Genomic DNA, 27811 nt, shown 5'->3' on the forward strand with positions numbered 1-27811 from the left:
CTACCGGTAGGTAGTATTTGCTACAAAATACGACCACACGTGCGCATTTACATGAGAAGAATAAAATTGTGCTAAAACTGTGCGTGTTGTTGGGCTGATTTCTGCCATTTCTAGCAAGCACCAAGTGAAGCAGTGTTTAATACCTGATTTTAAGATGACAGGGGAAACTGTGGTAAATGCACGCACCTCTGCTGGTTTAAAAACTAAAGTATTGGGTACTTTGTGTGGTGAGTATAAATTTAATATTATTAATTATTATTTATTATTTTTATTAATATTAATTATATTGGGTGCGTTCGTTTAGCTTCACTGGGTCGACCCCGGTGTGTGGCGGGTTTTTTTCCAGGACAAACGTGTGCAGATAATTACCCACGTTCGTCCTGGAAAAAAAGACCGCCACACACCGGGGTCGACCCAGGGAAGCTAAACGAACGCCACCCTATTAATAGGCAGATCACTCTGCGCGTAAACATTTCAGCCGACCATGCATATTCTCACACGTACAACGGTCGGCACGGTCGAATGTGAAAAGATTGGTACAGATCAAAGTCGTTTAAGGGAGAATTGGATAATTCAATAAAGAAAACAATTACATTACTAAAAAATATAGACTTCCCCTGTGTTTGTCTGCTCATTTGATCCAAATTGGTAAAGAAATATAGATTTTACAGTAGTTTTGGGTTACTTAGTTTGTCGGTCCGGCGCGCAGCGACGGCGCGTGGGAGGGGAAAAAATACCACCTCGCAGCTTAATCCCCCCCTATTCTCTTCTATAATGGACGATTCCGGAGTGAGTCGGTGACGTAGGGACCCTGTGAAGCTATTTTTAGGATGGGGAAACTCTACTCTTGATGCGTACGTTCTCGAAATTTCCAAAATGGCGGCCAGTAGAAGCGGGAAACGGCGAGCAGGTAAGCCACCCGTTTTTTCCCTATATATCTCAAATATGAATACTTCTATATTAGAATATGAAAATAGACATTCTAAAGTTTGTTATGATGTGCAGATTGTTGAATTTCGTTATCCGTTGCACTCAGTAATAGCGCTCTAAAATAGGACATGTTTGTTTTGTCAATTCAGAGCCTCCGGCAGCAGTTGAGTTCAATGACCAAGCGTTCGCGTGCGAAGTTGATCATATCTCTGGCTGGACATCAGACGAAATTGACCTGTTGCTTACGGAATACAGCGTTCCAGGTAAGAAATAAACACTTTCCTCAATTTTCAAGATAATATATTTTAATAATATCGTTATAAAATTACCCTCTGTGTAGATTTGTTGTGTAAAATCAGAGAGTAAATTTCGGAAAGTTAAGAGAAATAAGTAATTCAGGGCGGGTGTACAGTGAACGTAACGTCTAAAAAAATGTCACGTGACACATTTATCAAGCGGTTGACCAATCGGATGTCGCTATTGTCTTGATCAAGGCTGTTCCATTTATTGCTGGTACTCCGTATGGTCGTGGGAATAGTTTGTCGGCTTGTTTACATTTTGCAAAGTTTTGATTCAGATTGATCATGGAGTCTAGTTTATTGCTCTATGGATTGATAAAGCTCTGTGATGGAAAGTGGCTACATATTCCTAACAAAATTAATTTAACCCTTTTGAATGTGCCTCTTTCACTCACTATTTTTAACTGTCACGAAAAGAGAAAATATGCCCCAGACAAAAAATGTAATTTATTTTTTATTATTATTATTATTTTTTTTTTTTTTTCTTTTCACCAGATCATTGGAATGGAATTCTGACCACAGCATTGTTGGAGACAATCAGATATCGTATTGAGCACTCGACCACCAAAAGCTACAAACATGATTTCCCACCAATATTTTCTGCCCTCAACCTCAACTTGCCTACCAGTACCAACTTAAATGGACTACTCCAAAAAGTACAACGACATGTAGCCAAATCAAAACGAACCCACACCACAGTAGACCTCCTCCAAAAAGTGCCTGAATTTGCAAAATTGTTGACGTTTCTCATTCTCTGTATGAGATGCACCAGTATAATGGTCTGGTTTGCAGTTGTGTGGAATTCTCAGAATGATGTATGAAACCATGTAAATAACTACAATGTACTGTAAAATAACAAACTTTCATTGTGCCAAGTTTCATGGTTGTAGGTGCTTGCGTTAACCCAGGAGAGTCTCACGCATTTTTAATAAGGTAATTTTGCGTACAAAATGAATAATAAATTAGGCTTATTTGCATAATGGCGTGTAAAACTTTGAAATATACACTTTAAAATGAATGTCTATACACAAACAAGAATTGTGCCAAGTTTCATAGCTGTAACTGCTTTAGTTATCCCAGGAGAGTCTCACGCATATTAAATTAGGTAATTTTGCGTACAAAATGAATAATTAATTAGGCTAATTTGCATAATGGCGTGTAAAACTTTGAAATATACACTTTAAAAGAAATGTCTATACACAAACAAGAATTGTGCCAAGTTTCATAGCTGTAACTACTTTAGTTACCCCAGGAGAGCCTCACGCATATTTAATTAGCTGGACTTAGTCATTTTTGGAACATTTTGGGGTTTCCCGTTATGGAATTTTGGATAATGTGCCATTTTTGGTGACCGTAAAAAAAAAAATTCAATGTAATAGAACCTCCATTTCTCTTTTGCAAGTAGGTTTGACCTGTGTACTATAAGAAAAGAAACACTAACAGGGTTTAAAATTGAGAAAAAACAATGAAAACTTAAAGGAAAAACTGAAAAGAAAGCATTTTCCACTTTTTGCCCGTAAATGGTTAAAACAGGTGCTTTAAACAATAAACAAAAATTTGCATAAAAAGAGAATCGAATGTCGGATTTCAATTTGCTTTTCAGTTCTTTGTTTCTTTTATCAAGCTAAATCATATGAGACAAACTTTGAAGGCATTGGCAGAACTTTGAAAAATAGTGTGATCTGCCTACTATTAAGTATTTTTCATATAAACAAATCATAATATATAATAAATATTTTATAAATTTTTACTTTTTCAGTTGGGCATGATTGTTAGGCCTAGGGCCTACCTACTCCTAGAACTATTTCGGTGTTGTCCGCTATCGTCTCCCGTAACAGAGACGATAGCGGACGAAACTGAAATAGTTTTAGGACAGAGTATGACTGAGTAGGGCCTACCAATACCTACTCCTAGAACTATTTTTGTTTCGTCCGGCTATCGTCTCCCGTAACCTCATAGACGAACATCTGTCACGCGTTTAACGACCCATGGTTCAATGAATTTTTGAATCATAAATCTCTCTCTTTTTTTATTTTAATCTTGCCAAAATTAGGCTCTATGTGTCCTTTGATATCTCAATGTGCCGGGGGGCGACCAGAGAATCCACTCCGCAATCTCAAAAATTGTTAAAAATGATAAATTCTTACCGTAATTTCGGATTCCCCATCTACTGTACGTGTTACTCCTCTGCCAAAAATTTTGAAAATTACCCGACCTCATTTTGCAATAGTGCGTCACGAGAGGGCGGGTACGATCCATGATTTGTGTACAATAGAGTTATAAAGAACTAGAGGGCGCACTGGCGATGCTTCTTGCACAAACGCGACGGGACCGCAAGATGACAAGCGCGCCATTCTGTACGCGCGTAGAATATGAAATACACGTTTGATTTTTTTTTTTATTGAACGCTCACGCGATGCTGTTTGTTCAACTTACAAAATGCCCGCACAAACATACGCTGTGAGATAGCTATTTTGTAAACTTACAAAATGCCCGCCTGCTCGTATACCGGGGCGCGTATATAGGCCAGTGCGCCCTCTAGTTCTTATAATATAACTCTATGGTACAAAACATACACGGAACCACGAAGCTCGCACAGGGTACCAGTATGTACACGGCTGTGTTTTGTTCACAAATCACAGATCATACCCGCCCTCTCGTGACGCACTATCGCAAGGTCGGGTAATTTTCAAAATTTTTGGCAGAGGAGTAACACGTACAGCAGATGGGGAATCCAAAATTACGGTAAGAATTTATCATTTTTAACAATTTTTGAGATTGCGGAGTGGATTCTCTGTTCGCCCCCCCGGCACATTGATATATCAAAGGACACATAGAGCCTAATTTTGGCAAGATTAAAAAAAAAAAAAAGAGAGATTTCTTATTCAAAAATTCATTGAACCATGGGTCGTTAAACGCGAGACAGATGTTCGTTTATGAGGTTACGGGAGACGATAGCCGGACGAAACAAAAATAGGAGTAACCAATACCATGCCTACCAAGTACTTCTAGAAACTATATAAGGCTCCCCTGTGAGCCTCATAGGGGTCTAATATTTTGGGCCTCCTTAACGCTATACATTTTTCAAATCAGCGTTGATAGGTGAAAGTTTTACGACCGTTAGCCAGCAATTACTGAATTTTCTTTTGTACTACACTACCAAAACTTTCCCCACATACTCAATATACATTCATAATGCTTGTATTTCTGTTGAGTGAAATTAAAAAACAATTTTTTTTGTCAAAAAATGCAGTTTTCTGCTTGGTACTCACTGTTGAGCCGAGTTGGACTAAACCATTCTGTAAAAGGGGTGTTACTAGGCAGTGCCTGCACGCTATATGAGTGAACCGCGGGCATAGCAAACGGAAAGCGCACACGCACTGCTGCACTGCCTTATAACACCCCTTTTACAGAATGGTTTAGTCCAACTTGGCCGCGGCTCAGCAGGTCGTCAATTCAATTGGCTGGTACCTGCGGTTCAGCGCTTGTGACTGTTTCACTCCGGTATCTGGTGAGTTTTGTACTTTTTTTCAACATATTTTGTCATTGGTGTTTTGAGTGTTATTCATTAGATATTGAGGATTAAGGTCGTGTTCATAAAATTTGTGTCATTGTTTTCGAAAGTGGTAAAAATTGAGCAAATCTGTTGACTTGCTGTCGAAATTGTACACGTTTGACCATTTCGCCCTGCATAAGTTGCGTAGGCTTCGTAACCCTACGGCTCCGCCGTCGGCAGGAGGGTTACGTTATCGCAACTAGCGATAACGTAACCCTCCTCCCGACGGCCGCCAGATTCTCTTGAGTGTCAAACGGCAATCTGGTCGAACCAGACAATTTCAAAAGCTAGTCAACAGATTAGATTTGCTCCATTTTTATTGTTTTTGAAAATCCGACACAAATTCAACTAGGAACTAAATCCTCAATGTCTAATGAACACTCAAAACACCAGTGAGAAAATATTTTTGGAAAAAAACCGGACTAAAACTTACCAGATCCCGGAGCAAATTCCCAGGTTTATATTTTGAACCTGTCGCATCACTTTGCAAACGCTTTATTTATTTTTTGGTCACCAAGCGCTGAACCGTATGTATCTAGGGACTGTTTACATCGCGTATAGAGAGGTAAAAGATTTGCCTCGACTTTAGGGACACTTTGAAAACAGGAGGTCGTACGATATAACAATATTACTCAATTAGACATATGCTACTTTGTTAAAATCCTGAGATACCTCCCTTCACCATTGTACTACATGTAGGAAATGACATAACAATAACAGTATGGTATAAAACTTGATGGGCTTTTGTGAAAAAGTACAAAAAGTGCCGGATTCCCTACTCTAGGCAGACACATTTAATGTACAACAGGAATCATTATCATCAGTAATGTACGGGTCCTACATGTCTACTTGCCGTCAACTTGCTTAGTGCCGTCAACTTGCTTAGTGCCGTCCAACTTGCTGTCAACTCAACCAATATTCATTTAAAATCCACAAAAGAGGCATAGAACTGTAAAGTATCAGCTGAAAGATAATTTTCATAAGTTTAAGGTTAAGCTTTAAGGTTACATTTCAGTTAATATTTACTACATTTTAATTGTGTCTTTTGTTCTCATCATTTTTTTTCCCGAAGTAGCAAAGCCATTGGCCACCATCTTGCTTATTTCACAGCCTGGCTTGTATAACATGGACAATAGAGGGTGCTTTCCTGAAAACGGAATAGTCTTGGCCCAAGACATCAAATTTAATTATCGGTACCATATTGTATTAGGTACTGTGCTTTGTTCAATTATTGATCACTGACGACTTGGGTCAAGACTAATCCGTACCTGCCATCTGCGTAGTGGTTGAGTTGAGGGCGAGTTAAGGGCAAGTACCTGTAGTAGGACCATACCGAACAAGTTTTAGATGATTCTTTGTGACCATGTATTTATTTGTATTTTTGTATAGCTCCTATCATAGTGAGATTAGAGCCAGTTGGTCGTTGGTTTGAGGCTCATATTCACAGGCGTCACCATCATCACACCTTATCTTACACGTCTGGTTCGCTTGGCTCTGATTCATCTTCTGATAGCTCCGATGATGACCTGGAATATGATGAAGATGACTCCATGTTGTTAACCCTAGACCCAAAAGATTGGAAGGTAATGTTTGACAAAACAAACAGTATAGTCAGGTATCAGTTTTAAGTTCCGTAATTTGTGTTTTTGTAATTTTAGTAAATAGAAGTGGTAGAACTTTATAGAAAGGTCTGCGGTAACATCATGTAATGACTATCTCTAATGAGTTGGGGTGGTTCTGAAAAGAACCGTTGGTTTCGACTCGACGTTTCGATCAGTATGCTCTGATCGTCTTCTGGAGAAAGCTGGGAGAACTTTGGTAGAACTTTTAACTTTACATTTGGTCTGAATTGCTAAATCTTACATGAAGCTGTATTTAAGCCACCCATAATATAAATCATTTAGCATGAAGAAGGCCAGAATTTTTTGCTTTTAAATAGTATTTTGTATGTATTTTATAACACATTGTATCAAATTGAATGCATGTTTCAACCCTTAAACATCTTAAAATTAAAGTTGTTTCCTTATTACATCATTAATCTGCTAAATGATACTTCTCTTGTTGACAGAATTTGTTTTGTTTTCTGTTAAATTGTTGCTAACGCCATTACAGCAGATGTTATGAATGTGTAATGTCAGTCACGGTAATGTCAGTTAATTTGCATAATTGTCGCAAAATTCAAGAAGAGGTTTTCCCAATCTAACTACAAGTGTTGGTAAGATATAATGGTTGTATGGATTTAGATCTGTAGCACTTTAACTTGGTTGCGACGCTTTTTGTAATGTCAGTCACCGCAGTTAACGCCCCCCCCCCCCCAGTCAGAAAAGCTTAATATGAAATTTCAAGGTTTCAATTCTGTGTTGTGTATTGAGGTCCTAGTATCCCCCATGCCACACATGGTTTAGATTGGATGTGAGAGCTGATAAGATATCCAAAATAAGTTTTAAAAAAGTAATGTCAGTCACGCTGTAATGGGAGACTTTTTGAAAGCTCTGCCACTAGAGGGCAGCAGACCTACCAGGTAAGGGTGCACAACTCCTAGAGCAAACAATGGTAAATGCTAAAAATTCAAAAATACTCAAAAAACATTTAGAAGTCTCTCAGCCTCTTGAAAACTAAATCAGATACATTGTCATACAACTAAACTTCAGATTTCTTCTCAATTTTTGGTAGGTCAGCATTTTGGATTTTTGCTAAAGACCCTAGAAGAAACACTCTTATAAAAACTCATGCACACCGCTTGTTATCCTTGGGGAACTCGTATCCAGTACGTCCTGATCCAGAACAGTTTGGTTTATGCTGTTACAATGTACATGTACAGTGAATTCTTGTGGTATGTTTTCACTGTTTTCAAACTAAAACGAGTTGTTTTACTCATACTCAAAAAAAATATAGCAAAGAAGTCGAAGCACATAGTACTTTACAGGAAGTGTTGCCCTATGATCCACCATGTGTTGTTTGTACCCTTTTAAATGGAAGAAGCACTCAATTTATCATTTTTTTGTCTCATTTATTTTTACAGAATCAAGATCACTATGCTGTTCTTGGGTTGTCCAAATTGAGAAACAAAGCAACCTCTGATGAGATTAAGAGAGCTTGTAAGTAAGAGTAAGAGTTTTGCTTGTAATGTGTACTTTTTGGGCCTGTTTGGCACTAGTTTCTGTTCAAGCTTTTTTGTATTTTGCTTTTGTGGTTTTTCTTGCAATTTTTAAAACAATTACATATATAAAAAACATTATTTTTACTTTGCTCCAATTAAATGGCACTATCTTGATTGGTTTGGTGACTCTGCAACTGTCCTCAGTGTAATCAAAGAGTTTGTAAGGGTCCCAGATAAACTTACTTGGTAACAAGCAATGGAGAGCTGTTGACAGTATAAAACATTGTAGTAATGAGAAAGAAGTAATTTTCCATGAATCTGATTTTGAGACCTCGGAATTAGATTGTGAGGTCCCGAAATCAAGCATCTGAAAGCACACAACTTTGTGTGACAAGGTTGTTTTTTATTCCATGATTATCTTGCAACTTCGATGACCAATTGAGTTCAAATTTTGTGCATATTATGTTGATATACACCAACTGAGAAGACTGTCTAGTATTTGACAATTACCAATAGTGTCCAGTGTCTTTAGTAAGACTTTGATATTGTTATACTATTATTTGTATTCCCCCCAAATCATCAAGAGAAAACCATATAGTATAAATAGTAGAACTTGTTAAAACCAAGTGTAAATACCAATGAGGAAACAATAGACCGATTGCGCTACCAACGTCGCGTGACCTGAGATGGTCCCATACACCGCTTTCTGCATATCAATGTGCATTGAAAGACATGTTAATTGTTGCATTTGTTTGTTCAATCAAGGCTTTTTCTCAAAATCACTGAAGAATATTTCAGAGTTTGTACCATGAGACCTTAGTGGTGGTTGGACATTGCCAGTAATCGGTAAACACAGTTCCACCAACGAGGAAATTCTACGAAAATGTTCACATGATGTCATGTGTTTGTGCACGGAAAGTGTGGTTTTACATTGCCTTCGTTGTAATGATTTTGCTGCTAATATTTTCAAAAAAATCTACTGAAGAAGCTGCAAATTCCTTTATTTTCACCCTCAAATTATTTGATTAGAAGGGGTAGCTATCAGCTAGAGTCGAACTTTGCAGTCTCCCTTGGCCCAGCCCGACTTCACACCATGCACAGTGCAAAAACTAACCATACTCCTAAAAGAAACGCCTATTGTTGTAGAATACTGGATTTATCAAATAGAAAATGCGATATATTCAAATGTCACATTATTTCACTTTATTTAAAGGGCGGGCTTCGTTTTGAGTTTAAAGTGTTATTTATCGAGAATACAGCCGATTACGGTCCATTCGTACGAGTCTTCCCATGTCTTTACTGTGTGGCTGTTTTTCTATACCCATCTCAGGTCACTTGATCACATGTAAACATTAATAGTGCAATCGGTCTATTGGAGACCTTGCTTCAGCCAGACATGAATAGTTTGGGTCCAGAATGCCCCATGGTTTCGAAAAATCGTGGGAAGAACCCAGAAAGTAACATACATGTACAAATACACTGTATTACATTTTTTTTATTGAAACTTCCGGGCCTTAATCATTGCATCAACTTCACCTATTTTTTTGCTGATTTATTCAGTTTTTAAAGTGGCTTGGTATGGTTCAATTGTAGTTTTCTATGAAATGCAAATTTTGTCACTTTTCTGAAAAACGTAGATGATAAGTAAAAGATAGCCATGCAGCTCCTGCTCTGAACTTTGTAAAATAAGTGAGTCCGGCTCATACTTCACCTGAATAGCAAAAGTGAAGTGACTTTCCGCGCATTGCTATTGGAAAACAGCACATACATGATTGTTTGCTCTATGCAATTAGCTTAGCATTCGCTTTTTCATAAAGTATGAACTGTGCTTTAGACTGAAAATTGTGTTGATAAAAACCAGTTAGACTGTACTTTCTAAGAAAATAAATGTTGTCCAATTTTTTTTTCTTGCTGTGTAGATAAGCGTAAAGTGTTGAAACACCATCCAGACAAGAGAAAAGTAGAGGGTGCCAAGAAGCCACGGGAAAATGATGATGACTACTTCACATGTATCACAAGAGGTAGGACTCACTTTTTGTGGTGCCAGCATTATAAACAGTTTGTGCTTGTCAAATTCATAGCTGAGAAAACCACCTTATGGTAACATTAGGTACATCACATAGCAAGCTGGTTGGTAACATTAGCTTGGGCAACTTTTTTTATGTCGGGAACTATTTTCTTTGCTAAACAAGCTTAATATTGTTATATTTTTTGTTTTTCTTTTTTTTATAAAGACCTTTTTTAACACCTTAAATGTTGGTGTTTTGCATGTGGGATATGTGTTGGGTCACACACACACACACGCACACTCACAGCTTTTGCGTTACCTTTTAATACATGCATCACTGGCATGAGATTGTGGAGTTGAGTCTTTACTGTTACTGAAATAGACCGTGCAGTTCTTTCACGTATTCAATCATTTTGGAACCACTTGGTTCCACGATGCTTTAATTAACGCATGAAGGAAACAAACCAATCCACTTGAATGGGTTCCTATGTTAAATTAAGTGAGAGACTTATACAGTCTTTTGTTCATATTAATACTGATTGAGTTAAATTACTGACTTCTGCCTGCTTTGTACAAGATGTATTAATATGTAAACATGCAGATTAATGAGACTTGTTTTGCATTGTGTAATTTGGTTCCTGTCTTTCACAGCTTATGAAACTCTTGGAAATCGAATCAAGAGGAGGTCTTATGACAGTGTAGATTCCAAGTTTGATGACAGCGTTCCTTCCGTTAACCAAAATTCCAAAGATAACTTCTTCAAGGAGTTTAGCAGAGCCTTTGACAGGAATGCAGTGTAAGTAAACCTTGTTAGGCCTTACCTGAGCCCAAAATAAAAACACAATTGTTTCATCCAAGGTCACCTAGTCATTGTGGCAGCATCACAGTATTTTTTATCCAGGTTAAATTAACAACACAGCTAATTGAATCAAAGTAAAGGGGAATCCGGTTAAATGTAATACCTAATTGTGGCTACAAATCCCAAGCTGTGTGTTTCATTTGTAAAATCTGTATAGCCTCTTGCACCCTGCATGGCTTAGCCTTTAGTCAAGATTATTATTATTATAGTCAAGATGAATTGGATGCAAAGGTTTTGTCACATTTTGCCATGCTAAGCTATCTTACCAAACACAATCCTTCAAGACAAAACCATTATTGCTCCATGATGTGATGCAGCCCATACACCCAGACTCATTCCATCCATCAACTCAGGCATTTATGCTTGTTTATAGTCCTGGCGATTCATACATTGAATTCAGCTTATAACTGCGTCTTACCCTTTCTCTCAAATCAAATTTAATAATCATCTGGTGTGATTTTCACAAACATACAATTTGTTGTTTCCCTTTAGATGTGAACCGCTTGTGTTTGCCTGCAGCAACGCCGGGCATTTTGGCTCTTTTGTAAACATGTGATATATAACAGTTGAATTATTAATAATTGTCTGTTTTTGGATGTATGCAGATGGTCCAAAAAGAAGAGAGTACCTCCACTGGGTAATGACAAAGCTACATTTGAAGAAGTCAATAAATTCTATAATTTTTGGTAAGTAGAAATTTGTGTAAGGCATGAACCATGGGAACAGATTTTAGGATTGCCTCATTATGGATTTAACATTAAAAAGTACAAACCTACATCAAGTACATGTACTGTACATGTACTGCAAACATACATGTAATTACGTGTATTGCAATCAGTAAAGAAGGAAAATCTCAATAAACTCCAACATGCCCTGAATGCTCTCTAAAGGCCCGGTCCCACTGCAGCGATAACCAGAACAATAACGACCATGACGCAAAGAGAACGCATTCTATTGGTTGAATTGCTCCACGCAGAATACGCACACGCTCATCCAACCAATGGATTGCGTTCTCTTTGCGTCGTTATCGTTATCGTTATCGTTATCGCTGCAGTGGGACAGGGCCTTAATACCTCAAAATTTGTTTTGTATTCATAGCTTGATTGCCTAAAAGGAAGTGTTCTAAAGGTTTACGATGCAAATATAGATCTTAAAAAGTATTTTTTTTAAATGATTTTTTATTTATTTATTATATTTTCCACATTCAACTGTCCATAACTTAATAATGCATTGGGCGACATCTGACTCATTTTCACAGAGTGGGTCACATTTGGTGGTCGAAGTTGCGAGATAATAATGACAGAAAAAAAAACACCCTTGTCACATGAAGTCGTGTGTTTTCAGATGCTTGATTTCAAGACCTCAAATTCTAATTCTGAGGTCTGGAAATCAAATTCGCGGAACATTACTTCTTGCTTGAAAACTACTTCACTTGAGAGAGAGCCGTTTCTCACAGTGTTTTATATTATGTAACTGACATACAGATCTTTGTCATTTGATTGGTGGAACTTACTTCACGTGATATTCACTATTACTCCCATCCGCACCGGCGATCAAAAAGACCTATTCGCCCATGGGGAATAGCATTTTCCATTCAACAGTTAGGATCATCCTTGTTCCCAATGTTTTTGAGCAGTACAGCGCCGCTGCGCCGCTGCTAAAACAAAGGAGCACCTGTTCAAAAGATTGTGATCCGATTTGTGCATTGTTGCCGCTACGCGACGCTTTATGTTTTTCGGTTGTCAGTAATTTGTGTGATTTTTCATAATGTTATACTTTTAAAATATATCAAATGACAAGGATCTATATGTCAGTTATATAAACAAATATATAAACAAATATGCTCGGTAAAATTTGGATTGTTTATTTCACTCGGCTTCGCCTCGTGAAATGGAACAGTCCAAATTTTACCTTGCGATAATATTCCTCCCATTCCACTCTGAGCCACTCAATATTTGTATACTATCACCTCTCCCCATTACTCGTCACCAAGTAAGGTTTTATGGTAATAAATATTGTGATTAGTTACCAATTATCCACTACCTTTAACGTACCGGGTATGTTTGGTAATTGCCAAAGACCAATATTCTCACTTGGTTTATTAATAACAAATCTGTGACAATTTTTGCTCATCTGGTCATCAGAGTTAAGTAAATATCAAATATAAAAAACCTTGCTGCACAAACTGTGCTTTCAGATGCCTTAATTTTTTAGTAAGAAGTTACCTCATCCTCAAATACTACATTACTTCACAGGGATTTGTTTCCTACAATGTTTTATCAAGCTGATCCTTACCATTTGATTGAAGGGTGTCCGTCACATGATAGTAAATAACGAACTATTGCACGCTACGTCAATCACTGTTTATTTGTCGTTCATTCACTGTGTATTTTTTGTTACGGACATTTGCTGTTACGGACATTACATTTTTTTGACATGACATTTGACTAACCTTCACATTTGTACAAAAGTTTTGGGTTCCCATCAATGTATTGTTGGTACCAAATAGTCAATAAGACATTGTGTAAAAAATTTTCAAAGTTTGGAGAGCTACATGTAGAGCAGTTGGAAATAGTGTTGTCTTTCAGTAGCTGAAAAGGTGTTAAAATGATGCAATTTCTTACCTTCTTCATTTAATCATCAAATATAGACTTCATTGAGTTTCACCTTGATGTATAATTTTCTGTGCAATTGTGAGAATATTTCATTTGATGAAAGACAGATTTTTTGAGTTTTTTATTTTTATTTTTTATGATTATTATTATTATTATTATTTTAATTTTTTTTTTTTTTTTGGGGGGGGGCGCTTATAAAATGAAGTCCCTGTTTGTTGGGAGCACATTGAGCTGAATACCTTGAGAGCGTTCATATTGCTTACTACATACATGTACACAATGAAATGTCTGGGCATGTTAACACCTGCAGCTGTTTCCTCATACTGAAAAAAAAGAGGTTCTGACATGTTTGCCAACTGCATCTCATGTAACATTTTATCAAATGGTTTCTTGGGCATGCATTTTTTGGTGAGTGAAAGTTTTGGTTGTATACACACCTTCTGACATTCAATGGTTAAGAATATTGTTCTTCAATGAGTATTATTTGAAAAGAAATATTTGCCCAAATCTTCTTTCATGAGAATAATAGATGGTTGTATTTTCCAATGGATTGCAGGTACGATTTTGACTCTTGGAGGGAGTTTTCTTACTTAGATGAAGAAGAGAAGGAAAAGGGGGAGAATAGAGAAGAGAGACGTTGGATCGAGAGACAGAACAAGGCAGCCAGACAGACCAGGAAAAAAGAAGATGCAGCAAGGATAAGATTACTCGTTGGTGAGTTATTTTGTTCAGTTAAAACACTTTCCTTTTTAACACCATAGGTTCAAGAATTTTTCCTTGGACAAAGGAAATCGTTACAATTTTCAAGGGTTGAGGGGGTTTCAATAGCATTGTTACAGTTTTCTTTGTAGTTTGTTTAAAGGCAGTGGACACTATTGGTAATTGTCAAAGACTAGTCTTCACAGTTGGTGTGTCTCAACATATGCATAAATAACAAACCTGTGAAAATTTGAGCTCAATCGGTCATCGTACTTGCGAGATAATAATGAAAGTAAACTCGACAATGGTATTGAAAGGGTTAAAGTAAGCCTCATTGTGGAACCAATAATATTAATGTGTTGAAACCTTCACTATCCCTGTAGATAATGCATATGCATGTGACCCAAGAATCAAACGCTTTAAAGAAGAAGAGAAGGAGAAGAAAGCAGCTGAGAAGAAAGCCAAGCAAGATGCAGTTAAAGCATTGCAGATGGAGAAAGAACGAGAGAAACAAGCAGCTATGGAGGCAGAGAGATTAGCCAAAGAGAAAGAACAAGAGGAAGCTAAGGCAAAGGTAAGTATTGAGGTTTCCCAAGGGGGGGGGGATCCAGGATGACTAGTTTCCAACTTGAACATTTTCAGTCAAACCAAAGTACTATGCAGGTGATCTTATATATTAACGATGATACTCTATAATTGAGGTATAAGTATTATCGTCAAACATGGAGTGGCGTCAAGTTTTTGACTCCATAAAATAATCAAAGATGTTAGTTCGGAAAGTTACAGGAAAACCGTGCAGTTTTGAGGCATACATGTATTTGTGTGGATCATTTTATTCTACTTATAAATCATCTTCCTAACCATACATTTTATAACCGTTGGTGTGAAACTCTTATCATGGACCATCTCACCTGATCCACGGCAACATGTCCCATTTTATAACCGTTGGTGTCAAACTCTTATCATGGACCATCTCACCTGATCCACGGCAACATGTCCCATTTTATAACCATTGGTGTCAAACTCTTATCATGGACCATCTCACCTGATCCAACATGTCCCTTTAAGGTCGGCATTAAAAAAAACAATTGTTCCAAGGTTTGTGAAATGGATCACCATTTCTAAATATTTGTTTTTAATCAAACAATGATCAGCGGATGCAACTGATGAAAACAACTGAAAACAATATTTGTTTTAAAACAAGACCACAGTACCACTGACTGCTGCTGCTGCCCAAAATTCACTCTCAATGTCAACCTACACAGGCCATTTACAACTCTTATGACTATTAAACTCCACTGGGAAATTCTTACTAAGTCACTTATTGTCATTAATACATATAGGTGGTTTGTGGTTTGGGGAAACAACTGAAGACAGTACCTCTTTCCATTGTGTGTTTGAAGTTGGAACGAAATAGTGTTGTTTTAATTGACTTCATATGCAAACCCTTACGTTTTAGGGTCACTGGCCTAGTGAAATAATCTGTATTGTATTAACTTGATTAATTAGGAGGCAAAAGTCCTAAGTGTGGTTTAAAAATATCCATTGTTAACCAACAGGCTCAGGCAGCTAAAAAGGAGAGGGAAGCAGCTAAAAAGGTTATCAAGAAAGAACGTAAGATGCTGAGGGATTTATGTAAGGTAAATAGAGTGATTAAAAAAATTAAACATGTAAGGACTTTGGATATGTAGGTTATATTTCTTAATATTGTTTTAGTACTGATTGATGGTACTACTAGTTCTTGTTCTCAGCTAGCTGCTGGACTGCCATGTTTTCTCTTTATTACCTGACCTCATATGGCTGCATACTTACATATTTAAATAAGGGAATAAAAGGGTAGCGACAGGTTCTTAAACGTCCGTTTAAAACCGGCAGGGTCGTTACCTTGTAAGGTGAGGGCCTTTATCGCACGGCACAACCCTGCAAGGTTTAAAACGGACATTTAAGAACAATTCAAATTCATAAATGCCCTTTTGTTAAAAAAAAACTGAAAAAAATACAATTATAGACACTTTGACAATTGAAAATTTGAGGTTTGAAATATTTTTGTTCAAAGAACCGTTGCGCTTGAGTTGTGTGTACGTGCGCGCGCTTAGAATTAAATTGCTCGCTCGCGCTTAGAAATAGATTATGTGCTGTTACTAATAGCTATGAATTGCGTTCCGCATGATAATTTTGCGGAAGCCAGCCGGTTATAAACATCCCCACGTGACGCGCTCTCCACCAATAGGAGCAGAGAAACTGTCAGGGGTATTTATGAATATATTTTAATACATACTGTACTTAGATATTGTTATGGGAGTATTATACAAATGTCTAACAAGCAATGTTAATAACCTATGTGAAGTGCAAATGGCTGCTTGTGCAAACAAAGACGAGGGAAAGTAATGGTTTTGAGAACATCTTGCTGTAAACTGCATTTTCCTGGTAAAGATTTTTGCCTACATGTACTTGTTTTTACATAAATCACTTTCTTACTGTCTTGGGGCTCTAAAATACTTTTTAAAGGTGCAATAAAGACATTCAAAACTATTGGTAATTGTCAAAGACCAGTCTTCTCACTTGGTGTATCTCAACACATGTACAGAATAACAAACATGTGAAAATATGAACTCAATTGGTCGTTGAAGTTGCTAGATAACAATGAAAAAAACACAAAGTTTCAAGACCTCAAAATCTAATTTTGATGTCACAAAATCAATTGTGGAAAATAACTTCTTTCTAGAAAACTTTGTCTTTCAGAGGGAGCTGTTTCTCACAATGTTGTATAATATCAACAGCTCCCCATTACTTGTTACCAAGTAAGGCTTTATGCTAATAATTATTTTGAGTAATAACTACCAATAGTGTCTACTGCCTTTAATGTAATAGGATCAACTAAACTGCTGGAATTTATTTATTTATTTATTCTTCCAGGCTTTGAAAAACATACAAACACATAGCAACAATAACAGAAAATGTAGGATTTTAAAACATTAGGAAAACAATGAGAGACATAACAAATCAAACAGAAACAGTAAACAGAAGCCTAGGGATTGCTCAAAAGCGAACCAAATCACTATCCAAAGGGACAGTCCCTTTAGGTATATAAATAAGACATAAATTAAGCAATCAAAGTGGAACATTTAAGAAATAAACATTTGTTTACTAACCAGTGGATCTTTCTGCCGCAGTTTTACAAAGAACCAAATTAGGAAACAAAGAAAATACCCAAAAAGGTGACTTGGAGCATCTTGGATTTACGATGATACGATTGATAAAATGATTGATGTCATGGGGGCTGAAGGCGTGCAGAAAAAGATGGAGGGAATGGTTCATTACCACAAAATTAAATTTGTAAGGCTGTCTCAGTAAAACGCAAAGGTGAACATGAACAGTGCCATTGTAAAATGGCTGTACCGGCAAAACCCAGAGTACAAAACACTTGACAATCCGAGGCACACGACGCACGTTCTGCGCAGGCGTACTCTGTCATCATAACCAGGGTCCTTGGTTGAGTAGTTTCACACATTCGATCAGTGCGATTATAACGCTATTGCAATTGTTTGTAGTAGGTATCGATCGCAGTTATATTTAGTCAGGATCGTTTGCTATTTCATAATAAGGAAAGCTTTCATACGAGTTGCTTTTACTATTTTTGATTCTGGTTGCGAACAATTGCAAAGTATGTTGGATAAAAAGCTCACATGTGAAATGGCTTTAGCAATTTATCAACCCAGTGCATTAATGTAATGGGATTAACTAATCAACCGGCTCACTTGAAGAGGCAAACTAATTGATTTGGATATTCTCTTTTTAACAGCAAACTCATTCATTTAATGTTCTCTACAGAGAAACAACTACTTTGCAGAAGCAGAGGCTGACAGGGTGAAACATATGGCCGATGTTGAGATGCTGTGCGAAAGGCTATCTGCTGTTGAGTAAGCACAATTATACACCAAAGCAGATCCTTGCCATTTGATTGGAGGATTGTCCGTCACGTGGTAGCAAATAAAAGTACTATTGCACGCTGAGTCACTCACCGTGCATTTTTCGTTCCATCCGAAAAGTACTATTTCACGCTGAGTAAACACAGCACTGCGTGCGGGTGTCTTTGGTAGCCCAGCAGTGTAACTACAAGGCACACATACTACATTCGGCGTCTGCGTTGTCTCAAAATAGCTGTACAGAACGCACATTGTCACTGTTTAATCCAACACGCCGACCCAAAAGAAACGGGTGTAATTTCACAATTAAAAATGGTAGGCCTAGGCTTGGTTTATTTTAAAAGCTGTACTCTCCAATCAAAATGACAAAGATCTATTTGGATGCTACATAAAACAAATAATGAATGTTTTTCATTTGTGCAATAGTGCAAATATTGGCCCCAGTGATGATATTCCTCCGCCTCGTTTAATAGAACATTCCATCTTTCAACTCATGAACATGTTCGCACCATTGCACTCATAAACATTCATTATTTGTATACTAATACATTCACAGTATTATACATGTGTATTTAGAACCATTGCAAACATTCAATATTGAAGGAGAATTGGATTGCAGTTTTTTGGATTTGTTCTGACTACCTTGTCCACATGCCATGTCAAAGTTTGCAATTAATAAATAATGAATCAGCTACGACTAACTCCATTTGATAGTCAGCCTCTAGTCAAGGCGCATGCGGCACCCCCCAGATGTCAAGCACGACCTCAGAAATCACGCGCATTTAAGGGCTTGATTAGGGTTTTTCAAAATGGTGGATTATACAAACTGGATTTATTTTAAAAGTTCCTAATGGTAAACATACCAATTTTGTCATTCAAATTCTGCATCAAGAAATGTATTTGGTTAATGACATGTTTAGGTCATAGGAATTAGCTCAGTCACTATTCACTATTTTCATTCCACTCACTGAATAAGACGATGGCAGCTGGGAAATATTTTAAATAATGCTTGTTTTTAATGATTTCAGTTTACAGGTTCTAAATGAAACCTTGACTAAATCCGAAGTTGAATCAGCCAAAGAAGCCTTTTGTGCACAGGTAAGCAACACCTCAAAGGAACATCATAGTCTGCTACAAATCCTATGTCATGTTCCCTTAATGTTTCTTGAAAGCTTTAGCACTTGGCTGTAATATTTGTTGTTCTACAATTGTACAATTGAATTGCTACATTTCTTATTGTTGATCATTTGGTTTAGTTGTGGGTTTATTAGTGACTGTATGCTTGGCATTGTAGGTATGTGATTTGAATGCTGATATGGAACGACAGCATCAAGAAGAGCTAAGGAAGCAGAAAGAAGCACAGACAAGTAAAGTAGGAAGTGGTGGGTCAGGAGGGCTTGGTAAACATTGGAGTGAAGAGGAAGTACAACTATTGGTCAAAGCAGTGAAAATGTTCCCTGCTGGAACCGTGTCAAGGTAGGAGTGTAGCAGCATCTTGAAACAAATACTTGAAATATTTGCTTTTATTTAGCAGTAACATTTGGTTACATTGAAAGGAGTGCACCACACTTGATTTTAAAGGAAGATTTATTCCAATCTATTAAGAACCTACAAAAATGTAGTCTGAATATTTTATTGATATGGGTCAAGTATCATGTGTTTTTTTAATTTTATCATGAACTTGTGTTGATGCAGATGATAATACTATGTTTGAACATAAATTTTTGAAGGGTGACTAGTGCTAATTACTAATTTTATGTAATATAAATCTAAATATTTAAAGGGGCACACTGGCTGAGTAGGGCTACTAAGATGTGACTTCAAAAGTCTTCCTGGAATGGAGAAGAGCAGTCCCTAAAAAAATCATTAAATTTAGCAATTTTTGAGCATTTTTCTAAAAAACGTAGAGTCGCGTGAATAATCACCTGACCTTCCGAGTTAGTTTTACTTCCAGCCATAGAAAAGCTAATTCGCTGAACCAAATTTTAATATTTTTGTTTACAATTAGTCATATATATATGACAAATAGACTACGTATTCAAATTATGGATACAAATCGTAAATAATAGTCAAAAATCAAATGTAAGATTCGCATACAAAGAGTCTGTGTAACGAAAGCTTGTTAAATGGCCCCAAGGCGTGGAGCAATGGGAACGTAAGCCTTGGGGCATATTACGTACCGCACATGCCATGTTTTGTGGGGGCTGGAGGTATAATCCCGGGCGCTATGATCTACCAGCTTGCGGGTCTCGCCGTGAGCTTAATTCGAATAATTCGCCCAGGCCTAGTTGACCCTATTGGTTATTACTCAAAATAATTATTAGCATAAAACCTTACTTGGTTACAAGTATTGGGGAGAGGTTGATGGTGTAAAACATTGTGAGAAATGGCTCCCTCTGAAGTAATTTAGTTTTCGAGAAAGAAGTAATTTTCCACAAATTTGATTTCGAGACCTCAGATTCAGAATTTGAGGTCTCGAAATCAAGCATCTGAAAGCACACAGTTTGGTGTGACAATGGTGTTTTTTCTTTCACTATTATTTCGCAACTTTGATGACTGATTTAGCTCAAATTTTCACAGCTTTGTTATTTTATGCATCTGTTAAGATACACCAACTGTTAAGACTAGTCTTTGACAATTAACAAATAGTGTCCAGTGTCTTTAACTTAGAGTGACATCGATGTTAGTACACAATAAAGACAAGTTTTTGAGCACAAAATATTGAAAGCACTATGCAGTTTCAGAACTATTGTAATTTTAGGGGGCACAATGTCTGGCCAACTAAAAGTCTAATTGCACCTCTCCTAAAATGTCATCTTTTCGGTGCTATTTCTGTGCCATTCACTTGTTGTATAAGATAAGCTGATGATATGAGTTTTACAAAAAATACATTGTATGCATATGCATGTAAATGAAATAGTAGTTTCAAAAACATTGTATGCGTTATTACTCTAAAGCTTATAAAATGTAACATTTTACTTTGGTTAGTCTTAATCCTAAAGGAACCTTACAGAATCGGTAAGAAACAAAAATCATGAAGATTCCAGATTGACATCAAACTTACACAGTCTAATGATGATTATAGTAGAAAACATCCCTTGAAATATTTCTATCGTAAGATAAATAAATAATCTAATTTCGCGTTTGGGGTTTATTGCTCAGTGAGCGTTTTATTCATTTTTATTTTGGCATGGATGTAATGCAAAATTTGTTATCGATTTTTCACTATTCTCTCGTGACCCATAATATGGTCGATCGTTATCAAACTTCTACCTGTTTGTTTCAGTTGATGTATATGGTGGAGTACATAAAGTGCTTACACTGCCAGCAACTTTTTTACTAGCAAAACCAACTCTGTAATGTTCCTTTAGAAGTCTGTATTTCAAATGGTCGAGGGTCAATCGGGGGGTTTGGTGGCATGGATTGGCACGTCCCCCCCCCCTGCAAATATATCTTGACTACTGTAATTGTTTGCCTTTATAGGTATGATGTTATTGCCACCTTCATCAACCAACATTCCTCATCTGAACACAGCAAGACGGCTAAAGATATCATCAACAAAACAAAGAATCTTCAAAAGCTAGGTAAGTTCAACCTGATAGTTGTATCTGTGTGTATGTATTGTTCAGGGATAAACAAAGAATCTTCAAAAGCTAGGTAAGTTCAACCTGATAGTTGTATCTGTGTGTGTGTTGTTCAGGGATGAGATTGTTCAAACTTTTGGCTGAATTCAGACTTTTTATGTCGGCCAAATTGGACAATATTTTTTTCCACAAATAAAGAAATCCTGCTCATTGGTCTACTTCTCTAGTGCTTTGGATACCGTTTCCAAAAGCTCCTTGGAATCTATAACCCCAGGGGTTACCAAATGGTAGAAATGGCATCATTTCAACACACCTTTGAATTTGTATCCAAGTTTCAGACTTTTTCGTTAGTAATGACTCTCACCCCTGTTACTAGCATTACCATCTTTTTAACAAGTATGGTTCAGATAGGAACTATTTCAATTCAATAAATTGCAATGTCAAGTTAACTGCACTAATAGCAATTCTCCATAGCTGCCAATTATAAGGAATTGTTCTTAATTGTTACAAATTTATCTATGAATTACAAAAATACAAATTGCTTGTTTAAAAATTAAGAATTTCATTTTTTTTTTTAAGTGAACTTAACTGTTCATATTTGATTTTGTGAGCATAGTAACCGATTCTTTACCATTCAAATGCGTTTATAAACACTGCATCACCATGGAACGACTCTGAGAGAATACTGAAGACATTTGGTTTTTATGTAATATCGATTTAAGTGCATTGCAGGCGACCAGTATACAATTGTTGCACGCTGTGACGGGGTCCATGGCGTTTTGTACACCCAAGGGGAAATGGCACCCTCGGCTTCACCTCTAGTGCCATTTCCCCTCGAGGGTGTACAAAATCAGAATTGTTGGAATAATGATCGATTCCGATGGTTTTCAAAGGTAAACAAGGTGTCCTTTACACAATATGAGGGGTACGGTGTTAAAATCCGAAAACAGACTGTTTTAAAGTTTGTTCAGTATAATACAAATGCATGTCTGGCATTCGATCAAGGCGAATGGGTCCAACCATGTGATGACAAGTCACACTTGGCTAGTTTATTCTTGAATAATCACGTTTCACTACAATATCTAATGGCGTGGATTAAGTATCAGTTGATTAAAATTAAGATTTTTTTTTTTTTTTTGAGGAATTTGGTTACAACTGCGAACATTTTTACAATGACTCAACTGGTATAAAAAATATATAGTGCTAGTACTTTTGCTTGATTGGCGGGTCATCAGGCAAACTTTAATCATACGTAAATCTTGGGGGAAAAGAATGAAGCAAGAATGAAGATTGTAAATGTGAGATCCCAAACAATAGCGCTGTGATTATATTTATTAGCATGTACACGTCTTTACACGTGTAGCAAGTACGCAAAGTATTTGATTAATTTTCAAGATTCTTTTACCTGCCAATGTGGTTACATATAAATATGTGATAGATTAGTAACGGTTACATTGAGAGGTCTGGGCTTAACCATAAGCAATTGCTTTGCTAAACGTAGCAAAATTAATTGCTTAAGCGTAAACCTATTGCCAAGCGGTTGCTAGCTTAAGCACATTAACAAACTGCACGCGCAGTATTTTGCTTAAGTTTGCTTAAGCAAAAAAGAAGAAGGTACTGACAAAATGGCGGAGTGGTGTTAACAAAAATCATCACCTTCTCTGTCTACACTTGAAAGGTTTACACACTGACTTGAGAGTAAACAAAAAGAAGATACAGTGACCACATTTCTGAGAACATTTTGGACCAAATTTTACTTAGCTGCACCTAATCACACACACGCACGCGTAAAATACAACAGCTGAGCTGCCACAATAACAACGTATGATGTTGCACTATGCCTTGTGCTTAAACAGGGTGCTGAAGCAAACAAATGAAGGCTTTAAGGACCCTTTTTGCTTGCTTACCGCTTTAAGCAAAAATCCTTGCTTAAGCAAGCCTGTGAAATGAAAAAATTTGCTAGGTGTGCTCGTTAAGCACAAAATCGACGGTTAAGCAGCTCTATGAAATTGGGCCCAGTTCAAATTAAAATATTTTTATTTTCATTGTAACACATTTTAATTATAAACATTTATTCCACAGATGGTTTTCAAAAAGAGGAAGTCAACAAAAGAGCGTTTGATAAATTTGAGAAGACGATGAACAAATCCAAAAAGCAAGATGTGCCACAGCCATCAGAACGCTTTGATACAGGTAGTGCATCTTAACAAGAAAGTGTAGTAAACACTTTATAAAGCTTTAATAAATAGTATAGTTTATATTTAACCAGGATAGATACAAATTTGTTAGTTTGGTTTCAGCCAAATTACTGTGAACCTTTTTCTTGAAGTGTAGAGCTATTAAAATTGACTAAAAGTGTTATTCAAATGACACTAATCAATGTAAAACTGAGTGATTATACTGGGTCTTAAAGGCAGTGGACACTATTGGTAATTACTCAAAATAAGTATTACCATAAAACCTTTCTTGGTAACGAGTAATGGGGAGAGGTTGATGGTATAAAACTTTGTGAGAAACGGCTCCCTCTGAAGCGCCATAGTTTTTGAGAATGAAGTAATATTCCATGAATTTGATTTCGAGACCTCAGATTTAGAACTTGAGGTCTCAAAATCAACCATCTAAACGAACACAACTTCGTGTGACAATGGTATCCACTGGCTTTAATTAATGGTATTTGTACAAATGATCTTCAAGAGTTATCCAATCGTAAGATCTTTTGTTGTCATTCTAGTTTGATTTCTACCCTTTACTGACATTGATTATTCAATTCTGTACAATCATGACAATGGTTCTATTTAGGTTCTTAAAAAAACCTCCAACTTACTCCTCTCTAAAGTAAGAGTCTTTGGAAGCAAGCTAAGATGAATTTAATCCAGTTGTTAATAATAATAATAACAAATTCTTAAATAGCGCATTTCACAATAACCTTATCAATGTGCTTTACATTAGTCCCCTGGTCATAGGGCCAATAAACATCCCTTTAATCTTTCTCAGCTCCCTGGGGAGTATACAGCCCTGAGCTGCCGTGGCGCTCAGAAGGCTTTATCATACACAATATCAACCTCTACCCTCGCAGGTACCCATTTATATACCCCTGGGTGAAGACAAGCAATTATAGTAAAGTATCTTGCTCAAGGACACAAGTGTTGCGACCGGGATTCAAACCCACACTCTAGTGACTTATAAACCACCAGAACTTGAATTTGAAGCTCTTGACCACTCGGTCATGACACTCTACAATCGTTATTATTGTTGTTATCGATTATATTGTCTAAAAAATTGAATTAGCTCTGGAAAACTGCTTACCAAATAAGTATCTGTGGTTTAAATGCAAACATTTGTCATTGACCTGACATTACAACCCTAGCTTACTTCAGTCTTCTCTGTTACTGTTTGTTAGCTTATAGTGCTTTCATCTTCTGATAATCAATCTCTTTATTTATTCCCAAATAGCTGACAAACCAGGGGAAAAGAAAGCAAGTGGGGCTGCAGAAGTTGCTAAGCCATGGAGCACAGATGAACAGAGACGTTTAGAGCAAGCCTTGAAGACATACCCAACAAGTACTAAAGACAGATGGGATCGCATTGCAGATACTGTGCCTGGACGTACGAAGAAGGAATGCATGTTGAGATACAAGGTAATGAATCTATACACAGTGTCATGAAACATTGAGCTATTGTAACCATCTAGTCATAGCAGGTAATTCCTTTCCTTTTTGGGGGGGGGGGGTGGGGTGGTATTGACTTCTTTTGATTGTCACCACTCATAATCTTAAGGATATACTCCTCAGAACTAGCATATAATCATATGTTTTTTTCTTGTTGAGGGCTGATGTGGTTTAACCAGAATTAGAACTTAAATTATCAGCAGTGACGCACTGTGATTTATTATTTTGGGGGGTGGGCCATATTTCCCCAATTTTTTTTTTATCGAAGATTTTAAAACAAAAAAATCAAAACAAATCAAACAAACAAATTGAATACTTTGGAGGGCTGGGATCAATCCCCTAGACTCATCGCCCCCCCCCCCCCCAGTTCGGGTGCACCACTGTGATTATTAGTGATCCCAGTTAGAGATTACATCAAGGTTGAGATGGAGAAGCTGTCTGCCTTTCTTCAGTAGATCACAAACTTATGCAGTCTTGCTTTAACCCCCTGTGATGAATCTTGAACAACAAATTAATGCATAATAACTGTCTGAGAAATCCTCAAGAACAATTTGTTAACCATGCTGCAACTCCGACTTCAGGGCCAATTTTAATAGAGCTGCTCAGCGGCAGATTTTGTGCTAACTGGGCGATTTCCATTTCATTCCATTCGCTACCGTACAGCACACGAAAAGGCATGCTAACCTTCCGATGAAGTCAGAGTTGCAGCATGGTGAACTTTTTTTTTTACCATCTTGGAAAGAATTTTGTTTGGGAAACATGGCCCCCCCCCCCTACCCACAACCCAAATTAAATCCTGGGTGCGTCACTGCTGGTATTTTAAAGTATGATTCTGGTAGACCACATCAGCCCTCAACGTGAAAAAATCCCAAACCATTAACAATTTTGGTAACTTTGGAAGAAAACAAATGTGTGGATTTATAAAGTAGAGTATATAAATTGACTAATTTGTAACCTACCAACTGTACAAAAATAGTCTTAAAGTTTTAAATTTTGAAGAGCCCAATTGTTTCTAAGTGGATTCTGATAGCGGATGACATGCTCTATCAAGTGATTTTCATTTCGTTGATTTTTGGATCGATGTGCTATTTCAAAAATTGGGTCAAAGGTCACGATAACCTATTAACGATCACAGTGACTTGTACAAAAATAGCCATAAAGTTGTAGATTTTGAAGAGCCCAACTGTTTCTTAGTGGATTCTGATAAAGGAAGACATGCTCTATCAAGTGATTTTTGTTTCGTTGATTTTTGGAATGATACATAATTTCTAAAACTGGGTCAAAGGATTTATGTGTTTTGTTTACATTACTTGTTTATAGTTAGTTTTCAGTTTTTCAAATAAATAATAATAAATAATAAAAGGTGTTTATATTGTACTTTTCCAAAACATGATCAAAGCGCATAACATAGAAAAGGGTAAATTAAAACTAGCTAGTAGCACATCTTTAATCTACTTTTTAAGAAAGAGATATAGTTTTTTCAGAGAAAAGAGAAAGAAAAAAACCATTATATGTTCACTAGAGTACGATCCAGAGACTACATCACAATTTCGTTGATTTTGGAGATATGAGGAGAACCAGTTGATTATTTATGCGTGAAGCAATGGCCCTTCTTAACTTTAGACCACATTTATAGTATATTAGACACTGGTCTGTAGTTCTTTAATTGATTAACATCCAAGGATGGTTTATTGAGGACGGGTGTAATGACAGCCTGTTTTAGAACATCGGGAAATACACCTGTTGATAAAGATAAGTTTACAATATAAGTCAGCTTTGGTACAATGATGTTGATGCATTGCTTGACCAACCATGTTGGCAAGACGTCCAAAGAACAAGACTTATTTGGCGACCGAGATAATTTTGCAAAACTCATTGTCATCATCAACTGGTTCAAAATTATTCAGAACAGTTATCGCCTGAACAGTGTTGGACACATTATCAATTGGATTAGAGTCTGCCGAATCAGTATTATTATCAAGATCGTTCCGAATCTTGAATATCAATTGGATTAGAGTCTGCCGAATCAGTATTATTATCAAGATCGTTCCGAATCTTGAATATCAATTGGATTAGAGTCTGCCGAATCAGTATTATTATCAAGATCGTTCCGAATCTTGAATATCAATTGGATTAGAGTCTGCCGAATCAGTATTATTATCAAGATCGTTCCGAATCTTGACAATTTTGTTCTCAAAGAAGTCGGCAAACTTGTTGGATAGGGGTTCATTTGAATCACACACATGAAGAGATTTTTGAGTCTTATTTTTGTTTTATTTTTACAGGAACTTGTTGAAATGGTGAAGGCCAAGAAGGCAGCACAGGCAGCAGTTGGGAGGAAGTAGGAAGCCTGAAACGTTTAATCAGTGCAGTATAAGACCACGACCACAGTCTGGAGCTGAAAGGTTCAATGTGCTAAGGTTCACTCAGCAGAAGATATTCAGGGTCTGTTAGATTTTGCTTCCACTCCTATACAATGGACCCTTCCCATGAAATAATTATGCTAATCACATTCACGCATGGGTACAGACCCTGTTGGTTGGCAAACGCCCTAGAGTTGTGCACTA

At 36.9% G+C, this 27811-nt stretch overlaps 2 protein-coding genes across 3 annotated transcripts; both read left to right on the forward strand.

Annotated features, from left to right (window-relative positions):
- Positions 1-8: 8 nt before the first annotated feature.
- LOC117307126 (dnaJ homolog subfamily C member 2-like) lies at positions 9-27790 on the forward strand. 2 transcript variants are annotated; one of them, XM_033791794.1, is made up of 17 exons: positions 9-227; positions 6175-6368; positions 7808-7883; positions 9805-9906; positions 10545-10689; positions 11358-11438; positions 13924-14081; positions 14450-14640; positions 15626-15706; positions 17898-17986; positions 19021-19090; positions 19287-19468; positions 21476-21552; positions 21626-21649; positions 23659-23769; positions 25030-25214; positions 27530-27790. In XM_033791794.1, the coding sequence occupies exons 1-17, from the start codon at positions 155-157 to the stop codon at positions 27587-27589; spliced, it is 1899 nt and encodes a 632-aa protein (XP_033647685.1). In that variant the 5' UTR covers positions 9-154; the 3' UTR covers positions 27590-27790. The 2 variants fall into 2 exon arrangements, with proteins under 2 accessions (XP_033647685.1, XP_033647684.1); XM_033791793.1 differs by lacking the exon at positions 21626-21649 and having other exon boundaries at positions 10-227; positions 21476-21576.
- LOC117307127 lies at positions 465-2918 on the forward strand. Its single transcript, XM_033791795.1, has 3 exons — positions 465-910; positions 1080-1193; positions 1725-2918. Exons 1-3 carry the CDS (start codon positions 877-879, stop codon positions 2048-2050), a joined length of 474 nt encoding a protein of 157 aa, XP_033647686.1. The 5' UTR covers positions 465-876; the 3' UTR covers positions 2051-2918.
- Positions 27791-27811: the final 21 nt, after the last annotated feature.

Source organism: Asterias rubens, chromosome 2 (assembly GCF_902459465.1).
Source record: "Asterias rubens chromosome 2, eAstRub1.3, whole genome shotgun sequence".
Classification (NCBI taxonomy): Eukaryota; Metazoa; Echinodermata; class Asteroidea; order Forcipulatida; family Asteriidae; genus Asterias; species Asterias rubens.